Source organism: Malus domestica, chromosome 15 (assembly GCF_042453785.1).
Source record: "Malus domestica chromosome 15, GDT2T_hap1".
In the NCBI taxonomy this organism is placed as follows: Eukaryota; Viridiplantae; Streptophyta; class Magnoliopsida; order Rosales; family Rosaceae; genus Malus; species Malus domestica.
In genome coordinates, this window is record NC_091675.1 from 9191606 (window position 1) to 9208432 (window position 16827).

Here is a 16827-nt window from a genome sequence, read left to right on the forward strand (position 1 = left end):
CTCTCAAATGACCAACGTGCTATTAGATGCCTAGTGGTAGCTAGTAAGTTGTAACCAATGGAAAATGTATAATTTCCTTTCTAATTTTTCCTTAACTTGAATCGCGATCTGATCTTTACCCAATTTTATAATACATGGTGCAGAGTTTGTGTATATTTTTTTACACGATATGACAATATGATTAAAATTTAACACGAAATTAACAAATTTAAATTGATCGTTACTTCAACATGAGCATTCAGAGAGTTAATAAGAAGTTAGAAGTTTTCTTTTTTTCAAAAGAAATAATTGATCAGTTTCTTTCACTCATAGGGGTAAAATTGGGAAAATAGCCAAAACCCTAATATGATTAAGGATAAATGATCTAGACTTGATGGATGGAATGCAATTAGAACTAATCGACAAAGACATGGTGCCTATAATGTTGCTACAGGAAACCTTAATTTCAGCAAAGCTGTACAGGCTGGAGTGGTGATGGTGGGAACAACAAAACCATGTGCTGTGAAACCCTAAAACTTATTTTGGACTAAGAAATACCGCCATGCAGAAGCAGCTAGCTAGCTCATATATCGAAAATATAAGACATAGGGAAACAGGTATAAGAATTAAGCAGTTCGACAGCATGACAAGATCCTCAAATTCTGATTCACACACACACACACACATACACACATATATTTGTTCTACAGAAATCAAGAAAATAATTAAAGGGCCTCCAATCCATTAATTCTATCCCTGATTGATTGTTCTCCTCGTTTTATTCGATGGAAACATCAAAATAAACATGAGTATGCAAAAGAAGGAAAGAATGTGCATAAATAGTTTCACTATTGTGAAACCGTTTTATTTGTAAGTTGTGAAGGTTGTTTAAATGATCATGAAACTGCTACCATTTGCTTGTGCATTATATTATTAAGTTTTCTGGGTATATATATCTGGATCTGATGGTCAGTTAATATTCCAAGTTTATTAGGTTAAATCTTGATTTTTATTTTATTTTATGGTTGGCATTGTTCCTCAAATTTCACAGAAAACTTAAGTTCGTCATACAAAAAGTTGGTTATTAAGAAAAGTTAAACAACAGATGTTAGGTAGCATTTGGTACGCAGACGGGACGGGACGAAGGTTCCGTGTATGTTTGGTACGCGCAAGATGGAACATGTTGGTTGTTCCGTTCTGCGTTTGATACGCGTTGGACGGAACGCAAATGATTGCGGAGCCACAACCAGAGGTGTAGAGACTGCGGGAACGAGTCACATGGAACTGATAAATCCACAAACCAAATAATGAAGCATAATAAACTTAATTGCAGAACCCAATTCAGATTGGATCTTCCTGCATCTAATTCAAGAATCTAAAGTGTCTGCATGTAAATTCAAGAACCCAGTTCATAAATCCTCGAACATTTTCATCAAAAACGAAAACCCCCTAAAACCCACGAATCCACATGCCATTTCAACAAAAACCAACAGATCTTATCGCAAATATTGATCAATAAACAAAACCCAGATTGTCGACTTTGACTTCTCATCCCTCCGATCGCAGCCCTTGATCAGCCAAGTGGGTACCTCTCAATTTCGAAATTTTTTCAGTAAATTGGCGAAGTCGTAGGTGCAGAAGTAGTTGGCGAAGTCGATCGGAGAGCTTCTCCTTCTGGTGGTAGAGGAAGGCGTAGGTGCATAAGTAGTTGGCAAAGTCGACGTCTTTGTCCACCGGGGCGCCGCCAGCGTGGCCATTGCTGGTGCCGCTTTGGTCCCCGTCACGGCCGCAATTTCTGTTAGCTCCCCATGCCCTCAGATGGAAGTGAGGAGGAAGAAGGAGACATAAACATTATAATTTTGTGTTCCATGAATGTGAAACGAGTTTGTTCCGGGGGAGGGAGGCGGAATGAAAAATCATCCAAAACTTGTCCCGTGGAACAACGTGTTTCACTCGTTTTAGGCGCATCAAACGTGGGATGGAACGTCTCGTCCCGTTCCGTTCCGTCCCATCCCATCTCGCATACCAAACGCACCCTTAAGGAACGAAACCCATTCCAAGACCTTTCTTGGTAATTGATAAAAGTTAAACCACAGATACTAAGGAACGAAACCCTATTCCAAGAACTTTCTTGGTAATTAAACTCATGACTATTCATTCCATCGAGGCATTCTTTGAAAAGGTACTCGCATTGGGATTTTATGTTCCTTCTTTTGATATCTCACTATTATACAACTATCACGGTCAAAACAATTTACATAATAAAATTTCGAACAACGATTTCAGCACTTTCAACTCAATATTTTACAATTTTTCTTCTTTCAACACAAAAAGAGTATACAAGGCTAAAAATTGAGCGTTGAGATAGATCGTTAGCCTAATTATTTTATTTACTCCCAAACTGAACACAAAATAATAATAAAAATAATTAAAGATTAACCCACGAGTTTTTTTTTTTTTCTTTTTGTTTCTAAACATTTATCCTCAGGACCAAATATTTGGATAAGATTTTACAACATTTAATGAGAGGGACAACAATCACCATATGATGGAATTATCACATGGACTCATATCACATACAGCTCCGAGTTGTCAGTTGTCACCGATTCCCATTTGCTAAGGTAGTCTCAGGCCATCTCCAGTCATGGAAACGTAATCCTTTAATATGTTTAAGATTTCTAAAACTAATATTTTAAGAGCTTTTATATTAACACCTCATAAAATATTGAATACACCTCATATTGAATGACTTATTTACCCTACTATGTAATGACAATTTTGACCTTATTAGGTTAAAAAAAAATAAAAAATTTCTAAATACACCACAAATCAATTTTAACGTATTATTTATCTTCTTCAACTATCAAAATCCCTCCGACCCTCTATTGTTGAACAAAATCCTAACCAATGAAACTACAAATATGTTGATTGAGAAAAAATATTTTTGACGAATGAAACACGAAATCAATGTTTCGGAAGCTTTACATGAGGTAATTAAGACTTCATATTTTTTATTGTTTTAGTGATTTTGACGACATCGATAATTATTTAATCTTGTTTTTGCTGTGTTATTCAAGTTTCTATGTTCGTATTCATCTTTTAGAGATCACAGAGATTACATGAAGAATTAAACACCTAAAATTACCACCAAATATTAAAAACAGACGACATGGGTTTTAATGGTGGAATTGAAAACAACCCACATATACTTTAAATCTTAGGCGGCATCTTTTGTCAAAATTCCAATTGGCATTTTTTGTCCACATTAAAAGTTTTATAATCTTTGACAAATGTAGAGTGTATAGAAAATATGGGGTGCATGTAGAAAATGTAAGGTGTATATTGAGAATGTGAGGTGTGAGAGTATTATGGGGAAGTATATGAGGTGTATTAAGATAATTTTTCATTGAAAAACTAAATGTGGGGTGTATTAAGTATGTGGAGTTTATTCAACAATTTATGGGATGTTAATATAATAAGCCTATTTTAAAGACTATTTTAGGGTTAATTTTTCTAATTATGCAGATTTATATTTTATTATCCTTCACATTATTACTTTTAGGCTAAATTTAGCATGATTGTTTTAGCCCGATTCCTTTAGCCTTTTGGTTGGAAACTAATTTGATCAATTTAGAGCTATGCGATGTGTGGGTTAACGAGAAATGATATGATTAAGAACAAGTATATATGAGATAAAGTATAAAATCGGTTAAGATGGTTTGGACACGTAAACTGAATACCTACAAATGCTCTAGTTAGAAAATGTGACTATGTAACGGAGGCTTAGGGCAAAAGGGGTAGAATAAGGCTTAGGAAGACTTTGAAAAAGACTATAAGAAAATATATAGAGTACTACTTGGAATTCACGCAAAACCAAATACAGTTGTGTTCTAAGATTTATATAGTCAACTCTACTTAGTGAGATAAGACTTGATTGTTATTGTTAATATTGTTAAAGTTAATTATGACCTCGCGTTACATTCATTCAAACGAAAATAATCTCGATTCATTCAAAATTTAAATTATTTAAATTCATGTCTCAGCATTTTCCAGATCTTAATAAACACTACAAACATGCTAAATCATATATCATATATATTATAATGAATTAATCAATAAATGATATGTATCAACCAATAGTACTTGAACACAACTACCAACCACAAATCTTGGTGCAGCAACTATGGCTTTTGCATATCTTTATTTTCTCGAGCTTGAAGATCTCAACATCTGAATAGTATATTTTGGAATGATCGAATTCTTATAGAAGCTTAATGAGTCATGAATTATACTTCATTGCCTTTTAATAATAGGATACACAGTGATCGTGCAAGAACTCTAAAAAGCGTCTGTCATATGGAAAGGAGAAAAAAACATTACATATCAACGAAACGCATCATTTTATTTATGTTGTAACACATGATTTAACTATTAATATTGTACTTAAAAAATACTTATTGTCTATTCATATTGTAACATATTAATTAATTAAACACCATATGCGCATTAGTCCTAGTCGTGTAAAAATATAATTATAAAACTCATAATTAAGAGAAGGAAGTCAAGCAAATTGTTATTAATTTATAGGTAAGAAAAAGTTTAAGGAGAAAATACAGATGATTTTTTAAAGTGATATTGATAATATATGAACCTAGATCGTGGTGTTAGGCACGAAAAGGGGTTTTCACTACCAGTTGCGAAGAAATATGTACCTTATTCAACCACTGTCTTAAAGTTAAAGGTAACTTGCAAATTTTGAAAAACATGCATGGATACTTTCAAATTCTTTGCAAATAAAATATGAATTAGATACCATTAATAATATGAAAGCCTTTTTAATTTCAACTAAGCAGAAAAATGTGTAGTTGAACCTTCGCTTGCCTTGGTTCATGTTGCTTACCCACTTAGTCGATAAATTTTATATACACTCAATTGCATATATATATTTTAGAAAGACAATGCGCATTTGAGTAACATACTTTAGATGTTACATCTAAAGTATGTTACTTAAAAAATACTTATTGTCGGTTCATGTTTCTTTAATTTATACAACGTTCATCATATAAGGAACTATGCAATCAATTAGACGGTTACATCTAAAGCTTTCTCCTCTCTAGTGGCCATATTTTGCTACTCTTCTCATTTGTAGAATATGGGTGAACTAAATGGAAAGGTTTCATAGTTGGTCCATCGACTCACTTGTTGATCAACATTCAAATTATCTTATGCTTAACTATGTGTACAGTTCAATAAGTATGTAATTTTATGTAATAGACATCATTGCAATTAGTAGTTAAACCGTTAAATATAAGCGGGACTGAATTTCGTCTGATTTACAATGTGAGACTTTACATGACTCAAGAATTGCCCCAAGTGAAATTTGAATCCATCTTATAATATTTTCAACGGTGTGTTGCCTTGCACACCCATTTTTACTTCTCAGACCCTTTTTTCTTATTGTCGGATTGAATAAATTAAAGAAAACTAATGGTAAAAAATTAACAAAAATATATGTAAAATAAAAATAAATAAATGTGCGAATAACACTTTCTTATTTCCAAATGTGGATTACCAATGTCCTTCAAAAAGATATGGACTTGGGGAAGCAAGGCAAAGCAACCGAAATGAATCTGTAGATTTTCTCTGCTGCACATATGGATTGTGCGGATCGTGTGCGCATGACCCGGTCACAATTAAATCCAAGCCCTCCATTTCTATAGCACAAAAGATATGGGAGGGCCATATTTCCCATCAAGCCAATCCTAAGCCTACTTTCTATATAGGTAAGGCCTTATGACGGCCCAACATTAGTTTTAGGATTTTTCTTACATCTTCTTTGTTCAATATTTTGCGGGTTTTCCTTAAAACGAGAGATAGGATAATCGAACTATATTGAAAAGAAAAGTACAAAAAATCGATACAATCAGTTACATATGTAAATTGTGATACAACCAATAAAAATCAGATAGATTATGACTATAACACAACACCTGTATAAATTTAGGTATGATATTGTATATGATGCGATCGACTCCCTCTCATTCTTTCTACTTCCACCCCAAAAAGTCCTAAAACCTTGTCTGTCGTATTCAATTAGGCCAAATTAAGAAGTTAATCTCACATAGGTGGCATGTAGACATCTAATATTAATTAAACTAAAGGACCGAAAGCTACTCGTGCACTAATATTAAGTACTTAACAGGATTATATAGGAAGCTTAACTTTTATCTCTTGGAGGCTTCCCAATGTTTTAGGACAGCTAACCTCTAATTAACCAAATCCCCCGAACAAGACAAACTCTCGTGCAAAATGATGTGTACTACAACAACAAAATTGGAGGCTGGAGCTAACCTTTCTCTAATTTGTTTATGTTTTTCTAGTTCTATGCTTAGATTATCATACACTCAGTGCATGACATCCGATCTAAAAGCTCAAATAATTTGAAATAGATGACAAGAAAGGAAAGAATAGGTCCAAGAAATGATCTAGTATTTCAAAGGTTACATTAGCTGATCACGAAAATGGTCAAGATTTCAAATGAATATAAGAAATAATCTACATGAATAAAAGATCGTGATGTAATTGCAAAAGTTACGCTAGTTGGTCAAGATAATGGTCTAGTTTCTTACAATCAAGTTCATATCTTCTCCTCCGTATATAGCATTATACATCATTTTATCAAAAAAAAGAAAATAGTCATGTTTTTTTAAGTAATATTATAGACTCAGATTTCCATACCATAGTACATAAATTACATCTTTTGTGTTAGACGAAATATAACTCAAAACTTATCTTAATCTTTCCTACGCAATGTAATTGCGAATTTTAGACTACAATTGTCCGATTATCGCCTTATAATTTTTATAAAATTGCACGTAATTTTCTCCTCAAAATGATCTACAGCATCGTAGATCCAAGTAAACGTGGCAATATATGAAGAAATTAACAACGTTTCTTATTGGAAGATCATCCACTACGCAATGCGATTGGCCCCCATTTACACACGCCTTGTTCATTCGTCCAAATCCCTCCCTCCATGTAACTTAATCCCAACAACAAATCCCACGTGCGGTATTACCTGTCCTTTGTTGACGTGTCACCACCCGAGCACCCCGGATGACGACAAAACCCCTCCCCAATCCCAAAGCTCCGATCCCCTGCCTCCCACCGCACACCTGTCACAACAATGACATGCCAGATAATCCAAGTCGTATATTCACGTGACACTCACGTGGGATCCGAAAACGTGTGAAGTGGGCCAATTGGGTCGCTCACACGGAGTCGTTTAAAACGCGGGGGGTTGGGAGTCGTATGGGGATCTCTTGAGAGACTCGGCCATGCAGAAGGCTTATAGAAAACCACAGCTGTCGTTGTGACCCTATAAAGAAAGACTCCCATTTCTTTAATTTCCTTTACAACTCAATTCATAAATATTCGTACCTTTCATCACATGAATTCATTGAAGAAGCTGAATCGGTCGCCGGTCGCCTTGTAACTTGTTGGCTTTCTAAGGCATACGACCAAAGGTCATCAGGTTGTGGATTCGATTGACGTCTGGTTGAATCAGCGTATCATAATTACCGGCACAAGATGAAGTGGTCGCCGTGGCCGTCAGGCGGAACAAAGAGGTTTCACGTGAAGGTGAGCCAGCTGAAGCTGCAAGGGTTTAATTTTGAGAAGGAGAAAGAGAGTGTTGGTGTGATTGAGGTGAAATGGAAAGGGTCTAAGCCTGGAGGGCCTGGAGTTTTGGTTCCATTCTATGGAAGAAGATCTTCCAGGCAGCCGAAAAACTACACCAGCCAGAGATTTTTGACTCGTCAAGTCATTGAATGGGATGATGAATTCCAGAGCCTCTGTAATTTTGGGTCGAAGCAAGGTGGGAACTTTAGTCCCTGGGATTTGACTTTTACCCTGTTACACGTAAGTTTCTAATCTTTGATCATGTAGCATTAATGGGTTTGTGTTTGTTTTCTTTATATAAGCGATGTTCTACTTTAAACTATTCGAATTCGGCTGTACAGGGTGTACAGGTTGAGCACATCCGCTCAAGCGGATTTGGTTCTGCTTCTGGTTGTTGAATATTTGAAATTGATTATTCTTTTGCGTTTGTGATTTTCAGGGAGAGAGTGCGGAGCAAAAGAGTAATATGGCGGTTTTCGGGACCGTTTCGTTGAACCTAGCAGAATTGGCATCGACAATGGAGTCTCAGATTCCGAGGAAGCTCTCTGTTGCTTTGAAAATGGAGGGGACGACTCCCAGCGAAGCTACCCTTTTGGTAAATTAACTTTTTTTTGTTTTCTCAGTTATTTTTTTTTGGTACTCAAAGTTAATTAATTGCAAATTTACAGACACGATTAATGGTGTCTTCAGTTATTTAGTCATGTCTAATTTTACCAAGACAAACAAAGTTGCATTTCTTAAGCGTAAATGAATGGGATCAGCCGCTTTTATTGGAACATAAAAGCTATGCTTAATTAGCTGTTTTAAATCCCATTTAAGGCAAGGCCAGTTTATTACATCATCTGCTCTTAATTGGGTAATATTAATAACCAGAATTATTATTTTTTTCTTCATCTTTCCGTTTCACTATTGGTAACATCACATAACACCAGATAAACGGCATATGAGGATAACACATAGGGGATGCACATATCCACTTACTTGCGGAAAAACGTATATTGACGGAAGGTTTCGATTTTAAATTATACAGCTAAAATACGTATTCGGAAGAATGCAAGTATTATCCTTACAAACAAATAATGTAAGCTTATGGACTTTCAATGTTTGATGGTGCCCGCAGGTTTGTCTAATAAGCTTTGCTGAGGTGAGAAACTTGTATGACTCGGAAGCACTCGGTCAAGACTCGACCAAGTCAGACAAGGGCAAGTTGGTTCGAAGAGTAAGCTACTTCAGGAGCTTTAGGAAGTCAAGCGATGAGAGGAAGAGTCGTGAGGACCGGGGCATGAGTGACCGGGACGAGTCATTCTTGTCTGACTCAGAAGGGTCACTGGGGAATGGACTCGTTAACGGTGGTGTCAATGCAGATTTGAGTTCAAAGGGAGAGTCGGGGTCGTTCCCGAGTCATGAGACTCAGTCTGACTCGGGGCAGAAGAGTTGGCTCTCGAGGAAGAGGAAGTGGTTGAATGGAAGACCACCTAGGAGAAAAGTGGAGCCCTTTGTTGAGAAGACTAGTAGGGACAATGCAGTGCCAATTTCCGTTGACAACAATCTCAGTGATTCTATAAAGGTATTAAGTCCATTTCGAATTGTTTTTGTAGGAGGCGTTTTTGCTCATAAACACTTTTGTTATAAGTGTTTTTATTAGAAGAACGTCAAGTTCTTTTGCTCAAAAGACCAGTGCACTTCTCAAAAAATCACGTCTACGACTCATAAGCACTTCTAGATTTTTTTCGCCTAACGTCCTGAAAAGCACTTATGGTTTTCAGAATACACTTCCAGCCTTTTCAATGATTATTACTAATAAGACAAAAGGCTCATTTGGGTTTACTTTTATACAGATATCAAATTGTACTGCTGAATATTCTTCACAATCAGATCATGAGCATGGAAAATGCACCACAAATTGCTGGGAAGAAAGGGAAGTAGAAAGCAGAGATGGGCAAGCAAAGCTCAAAACCAATGCGTTCTTTGCGTCCTTTGATCAACGGAGTGAAAAGGCCGCCGGAGAGAGTGCCTGCACAGCCCTTGTTGCGGTCATTGCGCACTGGCTGCATTCGCACCAACACTCAATGCCTACAAGATCCAAATTCGACAGCCTCATCACACAAGGTTCCTCAGAGTGGCAAAAACTCTGCAGCAACGAGACCTACATAAACCTATTTCCCAACAAACACTTCGACCTTGAAACGGTTTTGGAAGCTGATCTTAGACCTGTTGGTGTCTCGCCTGAGAAATCCTTTATCGGATTCTTCAGCCCGGAGAAGTTCGAGAGCTTGAAGGGACTCATGTCGTTCGACGACATATGGAATGAGATAGATAAAAACAGAGAGTTTTACGAACCGAGGATATACATAGTAAGTTGGAACGACCATTTTTTCGTGCTGAAGGTTGAAGCTGATGCATACTATATCATTGACTCTTTGGGTGAGAGGCTCTTTGAGGGGTGTAACCAGGCATACATACTAAAATTCGACGATTCGAGCATCATGCATGGGAAAACAGAGAAAGCAGAGGATGATTCAGAGGAAAGATTAGAAGTAATATGCAGTGGAAAAGAGTGTTGTAGACAGTTCATTAAAAGATTTCTTGCTGCCATACCACTTAAGGAGCTTGAGGAGGAAGAGGAAAAGAGTGCAGTTCCTATTTTACCTCTTCACCGGCGTTTGCAGATCGAGTTCCACTACACCTCCTGCCCCTCCTCCTCCTCCTCTTCTTTGTCGACCTCTGCTACTTCTTCCACTTACTCTCTCTCATCAGGTGAAGACTAGAAATCAAGTAGCTGAATTGTATAGAAGGGTTTGATTCCTTAGCATTTTGTGATACTATTGTGACTAGGTAGAAATTTCAATGAGATTCCACTTTGTGGCATAACCTTGAGAAGAACTTACATACAATTGGGAAGCCAAGATGACGGTATTATAAACTAATTCATTTAAAACACATGATAGGACGTGATAAACTTAAGATACTGTCACCCTCGCGTCCTTAGAGAATATGCCAATATGCTGAAACAAAGAAAGAACTGCATATGTTGACCCCACCGAATGACTGAAGAGGAGAGGGGGGGGGGGGGGGAGGGGACACAAAGATTAGCCACCACTTGTACAAAGTGACAATTGCAAACAAAGAATAATTACTTGAAATAATACAAGTATTAAAGAGACAAATTTCTTGTCCCCCACTCACGCACACAAACAAGATCCCCATCCCTTATTTTTTCTTACTCAAAATCAGAAGGTGGGTCCATACCCTTATCTGTAATGACTAATGAATCAAAGATTAAAAGTTAAGGTTTGAGGGGGAGTGTCCTCCCTTTCACATAGATCCCATACCTCATCCCCAAACACAACCCGAACGGGAAAAACGTCCTTGCACCGGTTGCATGGGTCTCACATTTGCTACATCATGTAAGCGGCACATAACAAAGAAGAAAGATTCATTTGGATTGACGAGCTTTTCAGCCCCAAAACTAATTTGGATTGACGAGCTTTTCAGCCCCAAAACTAAGGACCAATGGAATGTCTGTCTAAACTACTAAATGTGAGACAACTGTTTCATGCAACAAGTGCATATCCAGAACATTCCAATGGATCTCTAACTCACAACACCAGAGCTTCGTGATGTTATAACACCGTACGGTACATAAAGTTCTATATTCTCAAAAGCAACATGTATGGCATACCAGTAATTGTACATTGCAGATCAGAAGTCCATTCACTCATGTAGTCAGTTCATTACCAATCTAGGAACTAGGAAGTACATCGAGATTGCATAACGAAGCTTTTGGCAAAACATATTCGCTAAGCCAATGTCAATATAATGAAAAACTAACTTTACTAAAGCAACAGTTAGTCTACGAACCTCCATTCCTCATGCTTCCATTAAAGTGGCTGAAAGGAAGCTCCGGCTGCCTACAAAATTTTGAATCCTCTGTTGGGTGATTGAAAGCTGCCTTCCGCTTTCTCATTGCTGCTTGGACGTATATATCTTCGCCCTCAAAACTCAACCTACCCCATGCGTCTGTTGGTCCATACTCACTACCCTTAGGAATGAGAGAAAACTGTTTATCAAATTGCAGTGACTGATCACTACACTTCGACCGCTGCTCAACGCCAACATCTTTGCCCTCCTGGGGCCGACTGTTCACACCACTTGGGAGTTGACTAGAGAGCGGGCCTAACCGCAGAGACAAATCACAGCCAATCAAACATGGGTTCTCATGGTAGTCCCTTCTTTCTGTTTGTGTGTTATTATTTGATTTATCTCCATTACAGAGCAGGTTTGGGATAACTCCTATCTTGGCAGGTTCTAAAGGGTCGGAAACTGGTTTGGGAAGGACAACAAAACCTGGTTTCAGTTCTTTGAACTGAGGAAGATTTCCATAGTACAGAGGGTATTTAGGAAAATTAGATGTTGCCAGATTTTCCCTAGAGAAGCATTGGTCATAACCCGAAGGAGGAACATTTTCGGAGGCAACCGTGAACTTCATAGTATTGCAGTCATTATATTGGGCAACAGGGCATCTAGGTTCAAAAACAAGAGGGGTTGAATTAGTAGTTTTGGGGTTCACAAAATTTGAACAATGTGGCCTATACTGCGAATTGGACGTGTAATCTTTTATATTAGCATCCTCTACCACACTAGGAGAAATGCTAGGGACATGCGAAGTCATGGGCATCAGATAACACCTTGGGTTAGTATTCCGTTGACTCCTCGTAGCTCTTCTCGGTATGCACCCCAAATTGAGAGCAGCTGGGTTGTTTTACAAAAAATTGAGAGGTCAACACACATGTTTATGCACAATGGAAACTAACAGTATATTAAGTGGAGAACTACATATGCACATCCGGAAACAAATACTAAACAATATCAAGAAATTATGCAATCCAAATTTGTTGTAGATACCTTCAATACAAGGCTGAAGAAACTCTCCAGTTTCAGTAGTCTCATCACGCCGAATTATCGTGTTAATGGCATCATTTGTTCTGTCCCAAAGGGTTTTAAGGTCCATGTATTCTGCCTATAAAACAACATAAATTGCAAAGCACAACACTTTAAAGGAACCAAATAAGTAAAAATCCAGTAGTATACATCACAGCTCTGTTTCTCCTACTCAGAAAATGCAGAAAGTAGAAATAAAGAAAAAATTTAACTTTTAATCTCAACCTAATTAGTATTTAGATTAAAAAGTAAAAAGCGAAAAAGATTACCTCAGAATTGGCTTTGGAATACATAATTTCTTCAGCTTTGAGAACAACAATTGGGAGCTTCTCTTGCCATTCTTTGTTCTTCTTAGTAGCTAAGCTATGGATCTCGTTCACAACCCTACTTAAGCACAAGCACTTATAAGTGATTACTGGTTAAGTTAAACATTTCAAACCCCCACAGAAAAGAAAATAAAAAAAAATTCCAAAAAATCAGACATGCACAAATTGAGAGTTGGGGGAACCTGAAGATTTCTTTGATAAGAGAACCTCTCATGGGTTGGTGCCTCTCACTGTGCCAAGCTCTTCTCACACATTCATATGGTCTTAGCCCTGATCTTGGCATCCTCTCTAACCAATTCTAGAGAGAGAAGGAAAGAGTTGGGTTTAGACTTAAGAGAGAAGCAAAAGTCAAGCAGCTTCTGTGGGAAGTTGGGAACTTGAGGCAGCTTCTGGTTGTGACTTTTCTTGCTAGACTCTGAACTTTCCCTCAAAGACTTCTCCTTTTCAAGGACACTGACTGACCCAAAATGCAGTTCCACCAAGACTTCAAGTAGAGGAGAGCGAAAGAAGAGTGTGAGAGAGAGAGAGAGAGAGAGAGAGAGAGAGAGGTGAGAGAGTTTTGTTTGTATTGCTTTTTTTATTATTTTTGGTTGGGGTTTTTCTGTAGACTCAATAATTTCAAAGGGGGGGTAGGCTTGGGGTTTGAAATTGAATTGAAGGAGGTGGGGGGTTTTGCGTGTGTCCCCCACTCATCCACATGCCTGCTTCCCCTCACCCCAGGTGTCCCTCTCCCTCTCTCTCTCTCTCTCTCTCTCTCTCATGTCTGTGTCTGTGCCTGGGTGTATCCATTCATGAGTTGAGAGTTTCTGATAAGTATTTGTCAGTGTCGGTCGTCACCTTTAATTAAGCAACCCCAACCTCACACTGTTGCTTCCTTCCTTTCCAATCCAATTCCGAAAAACCTACTCTACTCTACTCTCTCTAGTCGCTAACAACTCATCATGAATTTAAATCTTGTTACTTTACCCAATAAAAATGAATTGAAACAAAATTAAAAAGTTCAATCTTTCAAGGTGGAACAAGAAAATAGAAAAGACAGTCAACTTACATTGTGACGTGATTATGTCCTCGATACTTTGTGAAAAAATATTAAAACATGTTATAACGTGTGTTGATAGAGATTAGACTAATTAGTAAGAGTGGTACATGTGTTTTGCATCCATTTCTTCTATTTGGTATATCAGACAAAATAAATGACAACGTATGATGTGTTATGAGACACGACCACCTAAGTGAAAATGGAAAATAAATTTCGACACACTATCACCTTAGTATACCGCTTCATGTCTCTCACTGCACGTAACGAGTCCAACGACTTGAGCATTATAGGGTCATTATTATTATTTTTTTCTTTCTTCAATTGTAATTGCACTTTGCTTCCAACAATCACCACCTAAAGCAAAGGACCGAACATCAAGTGGCCATTTATCATAGTAGTGAAAAAGAATTGTACCTTTACATGACTGTGTGAGTTCAAACCTATCGGTAACTAATCGAAAATCTAATCAAACAAAATAACGAAAAAAAAAAAGCATAAGGACCGAACAAATTAGATGACCAACGAGCCCAAAAACAAAATGGCCCGCAACAGAACAACCGCAAAGCTGCCCAGGGAAAAACAACGGGAGACCCAAATCCCACACAACATGGGCCAGTGAAACTTTTATATATTATCGGGTTTTATGACGTAATAAGATTAAAAAAAAAGGAACTTTAACGAAAAGCATCCAGTACTGTTCACTTTAACGAAAAACCACATTTTTACACTAAAAAGTCAATCATGGTACTATTCACTTTACCCTTTATTTTGTCCTTATCATTAAAACTCAAAGTTTTCAAGCCATTTTCATTAGTTTTCCTTAAAAAAAATGGAACTTTAATTTAAAAGCATCTGATACTCTCAACTTTAACGAAAAATCACATTTTTACACTAAAAAGTCAATCATGGTACTATTCACTTTACCCTTTATTTTGTCCTTATCATTAAAACTCAAAGTTTTCAAGCCCTTTTCATTAGTTTTCCTTAAAAAAAAATTGGCTTAACTGCTAGGACAATCACAGCACCGCACTTAGTTTTATACAATTTTTTCTGTTTGCAAATGAGGTTGATTTTATAGGTTTTTAAGAAAGGGTTATTATGTCACTCAATTGTCTAATGATATTTCTCTTCACTGGTAAGTAAAGGTCTTAGATTCGATTCCCATCAAAAGAAAATTTGAACTACATTATTGATAATCCATGAGGTTTAGCCCATTCTCCGCTCCTTTTGTGTAGACAATTACGGTTGTTAAAAAAAAAAGTGTTATTACAACCGATTGTTATATAAAAAAAAACGTGAATATAAGTCGTTTGATGCATCCAAACGCCTACTAAAGAACCTACCTTCTCACCAAAGCCTCCTCAATATGGCCACTCGGGAGGGCCAACGTAGTAGGAAAAGAAAAATAACTCAAAAAATAGTTGTAAATGTGTAATACAATCTTGCAAGGCTTAGAAGAATACTGGATTCAGCAAATATTTTATAGCTCAGTTGGTTAAAAGGATTCGTCTTTATATTTAAGATTCTGTATTCGAATCTTTGTAGTTTAGATATATTTAATATAAATTATATTATTTCTAGAAAACAAGACTAAAATAATATGCATAATAATTGCGTACGGACAAAAGTATTTATACTAATTATAACCATGTTTTTATAGGAGTTATAAACTTAATATTAGCATAACTTGTCGCGTGAATTAATAATATTTTACTTAAAACCAAAAGTTTTGAGCTCGAATATCATATCATCTCAATATCAAAATCAAATTGTTGACACAAAACCAAGCTTTGGTGTGAAATTCAATTCTTCTTACAATTGCAATCACGGGCAGAGTGAAGTTCTCCATCATTTTTTCGGATACGGAAGAAATGGATATCCGTAGCTTGCAACCAGTTGTTATTTAAAAAAAAAAAAAAATATATATATATATATATATATACACACACACATACAAATATATATTTTGGTGTACGCCACATGTTAGGTCAAATTCTTTATAAACCCTACGAGCCTAAAAATGACACACCCCGACCGAGATCAAGGCATGATGGCCATCACGTGAGACTGACGTAGCCATGTGCACAGTGCGGAAGCAATAATGATAAGAATTATACAAATAATCAAAAACCAAATTACTAGAGTGCACTACTAAACAGAGAGTGATAAAAGTTAGTTACAAACGTAAACACTCCTATTGAGAGCATAAAAGTTTAGGTGCAGTACAGTAGGACAAGTACTAGTTATACAATACCAGGAATGTCCTACTATTATTTAGATAAGTCAGAACTGCCGACGTCCTCAAGCCACCAACAGCAAGCTTACTTAAAACATGGAAGGGCGCAAAACAGAAAACGTGAGTGGGCAAAAACAAATGTTTACAAAACCATTTCATTTATCAATATACTAACCCCTCGCTATAAAACATGTATAATTTTTCCTATAATCAATATATAATATGCATAATATATAGATATAAAATCATATCAATTCAATTCATGCTTCACTTAATTATTAAAATGTATGCCATGCCAAGATACAACAGAGTAAGCAATTCAGGTAAGAATAAATTCACATAAATATGGTATGTTAGCCGGAACCCTTGTGGTAGTCTGTACGGCTGAATTCATAGCTCAAAAGTCAATCTAGCCGGAGTCGCTACAATGACATATACGGCAATATACTGCACATAAGTCGGAACCACTAAAAAGAGGTCTGTACGACAAGATTTCGTGTAATATAATTATGCTCAATTTTACTCTCTCATAATAGCCGGGCAATAAATCGCTAGTCACCTACGAGTCGGAACCATAAATAAGGTATGTACAACAAGACTGTGCACTTAAGTTGGATCCAATATGA

General features: G+C 36.8%; 2 protein-coding genes across 2 annotated transcripts; one reads left to right on the forward strand and one right to left on the reverse strand.

Annotated features, from left to right (window-relative positions):
* The first annotated feature begins 7290 nt into the window (after positions 1–7290).
* On the forward strand, positions 7291–10530 carry LOC103456209 (uncharacterized). Its single transcript, XM_008395874.4, has 4 exons — positions 7291–7899; positions 8099–8254; positions 8780–9226; positions 9498–10530. The coding sequence occupies exons 1-4, from the start codon at positions 7570–7572 to the stop codon at positions 10425–10427; spliced, it is 1863 nt and encodes a 620-aa protein (XP_008394096.1). The 5' UTR covers positions 7291–7569; the 3' UTR covers positions 10428–10530.
* A 768-nt stretch (positions 10531–11298) lies between these two features.
* LOC103456208 (uncharacterized) lies at positions 11299–13553 on the reverse strand. Its single transcript, XM_008395873.4, has 4 exons — positions 13109–13553; positions 12870–12984; positions 12565–12679; positions 11299–12411 (listed from the first exon to the last, which is right to left on the reverse strand). The coding sequence occupies exons 1-4, from the start codon at positions 13207–13209 to the stop codon at positions 11513–11515; spliced, it is 1230 nt and encodes a 409-aa protein (XP_008394095.1). The 5' UTR covers positions 13210–13553; the 3' UTR covers positions 11299–11512.
* Between the last annotated feature and the right edge of the window lie 3274 nt (positions 13554–16827).

Bases quoted from the DNA above. Each gene is read 5' to 3' on its own strand.
- LOC103456209 (XM_008395874.4), top strand. From the start codon at position 7,570: ATGAAGTGGTCGCCGTGGCCGTCAGGCGGAACAAAGAGGTTTCACGTG. The intron at 8,255-8,779 runs GTAAATTAACTT...TGGTGCCCGCAG, and splicing joins CCAGCGAAGCTACCCTTTTG to GTTTGTCTAATAAGCTTTGC. The intron at 9,227-9,497 runs GTATTAAGTCCA...ACTTTTATACAG, and splicing joins ATCTCAGTGATTCTATAAAG to ATATCAAATTGTACTGCTGA.
- LOC103456208 (XM_008395873.4), bottom strand. From the start codon at position 13,209: ATGCCAAGATCAGGGCTAAGACCATATGAATGTGTGAGAAGAGCTTGG. The intron at 12,985-13,108 runs GTTCCCCCAACT...GTGCTTAAGTAG, and splicing joins CTTATCAAAGAAATCTTCAG to GGTTGTGAACGAGATCCATA. The intron at 12,680-12,869 runs GTAATCTTTTTC...GTTGTTTTATAG, and splicing joins ATTCCAAAGCCAATTCTGAG to GCAGAATACATGGACCTTAA.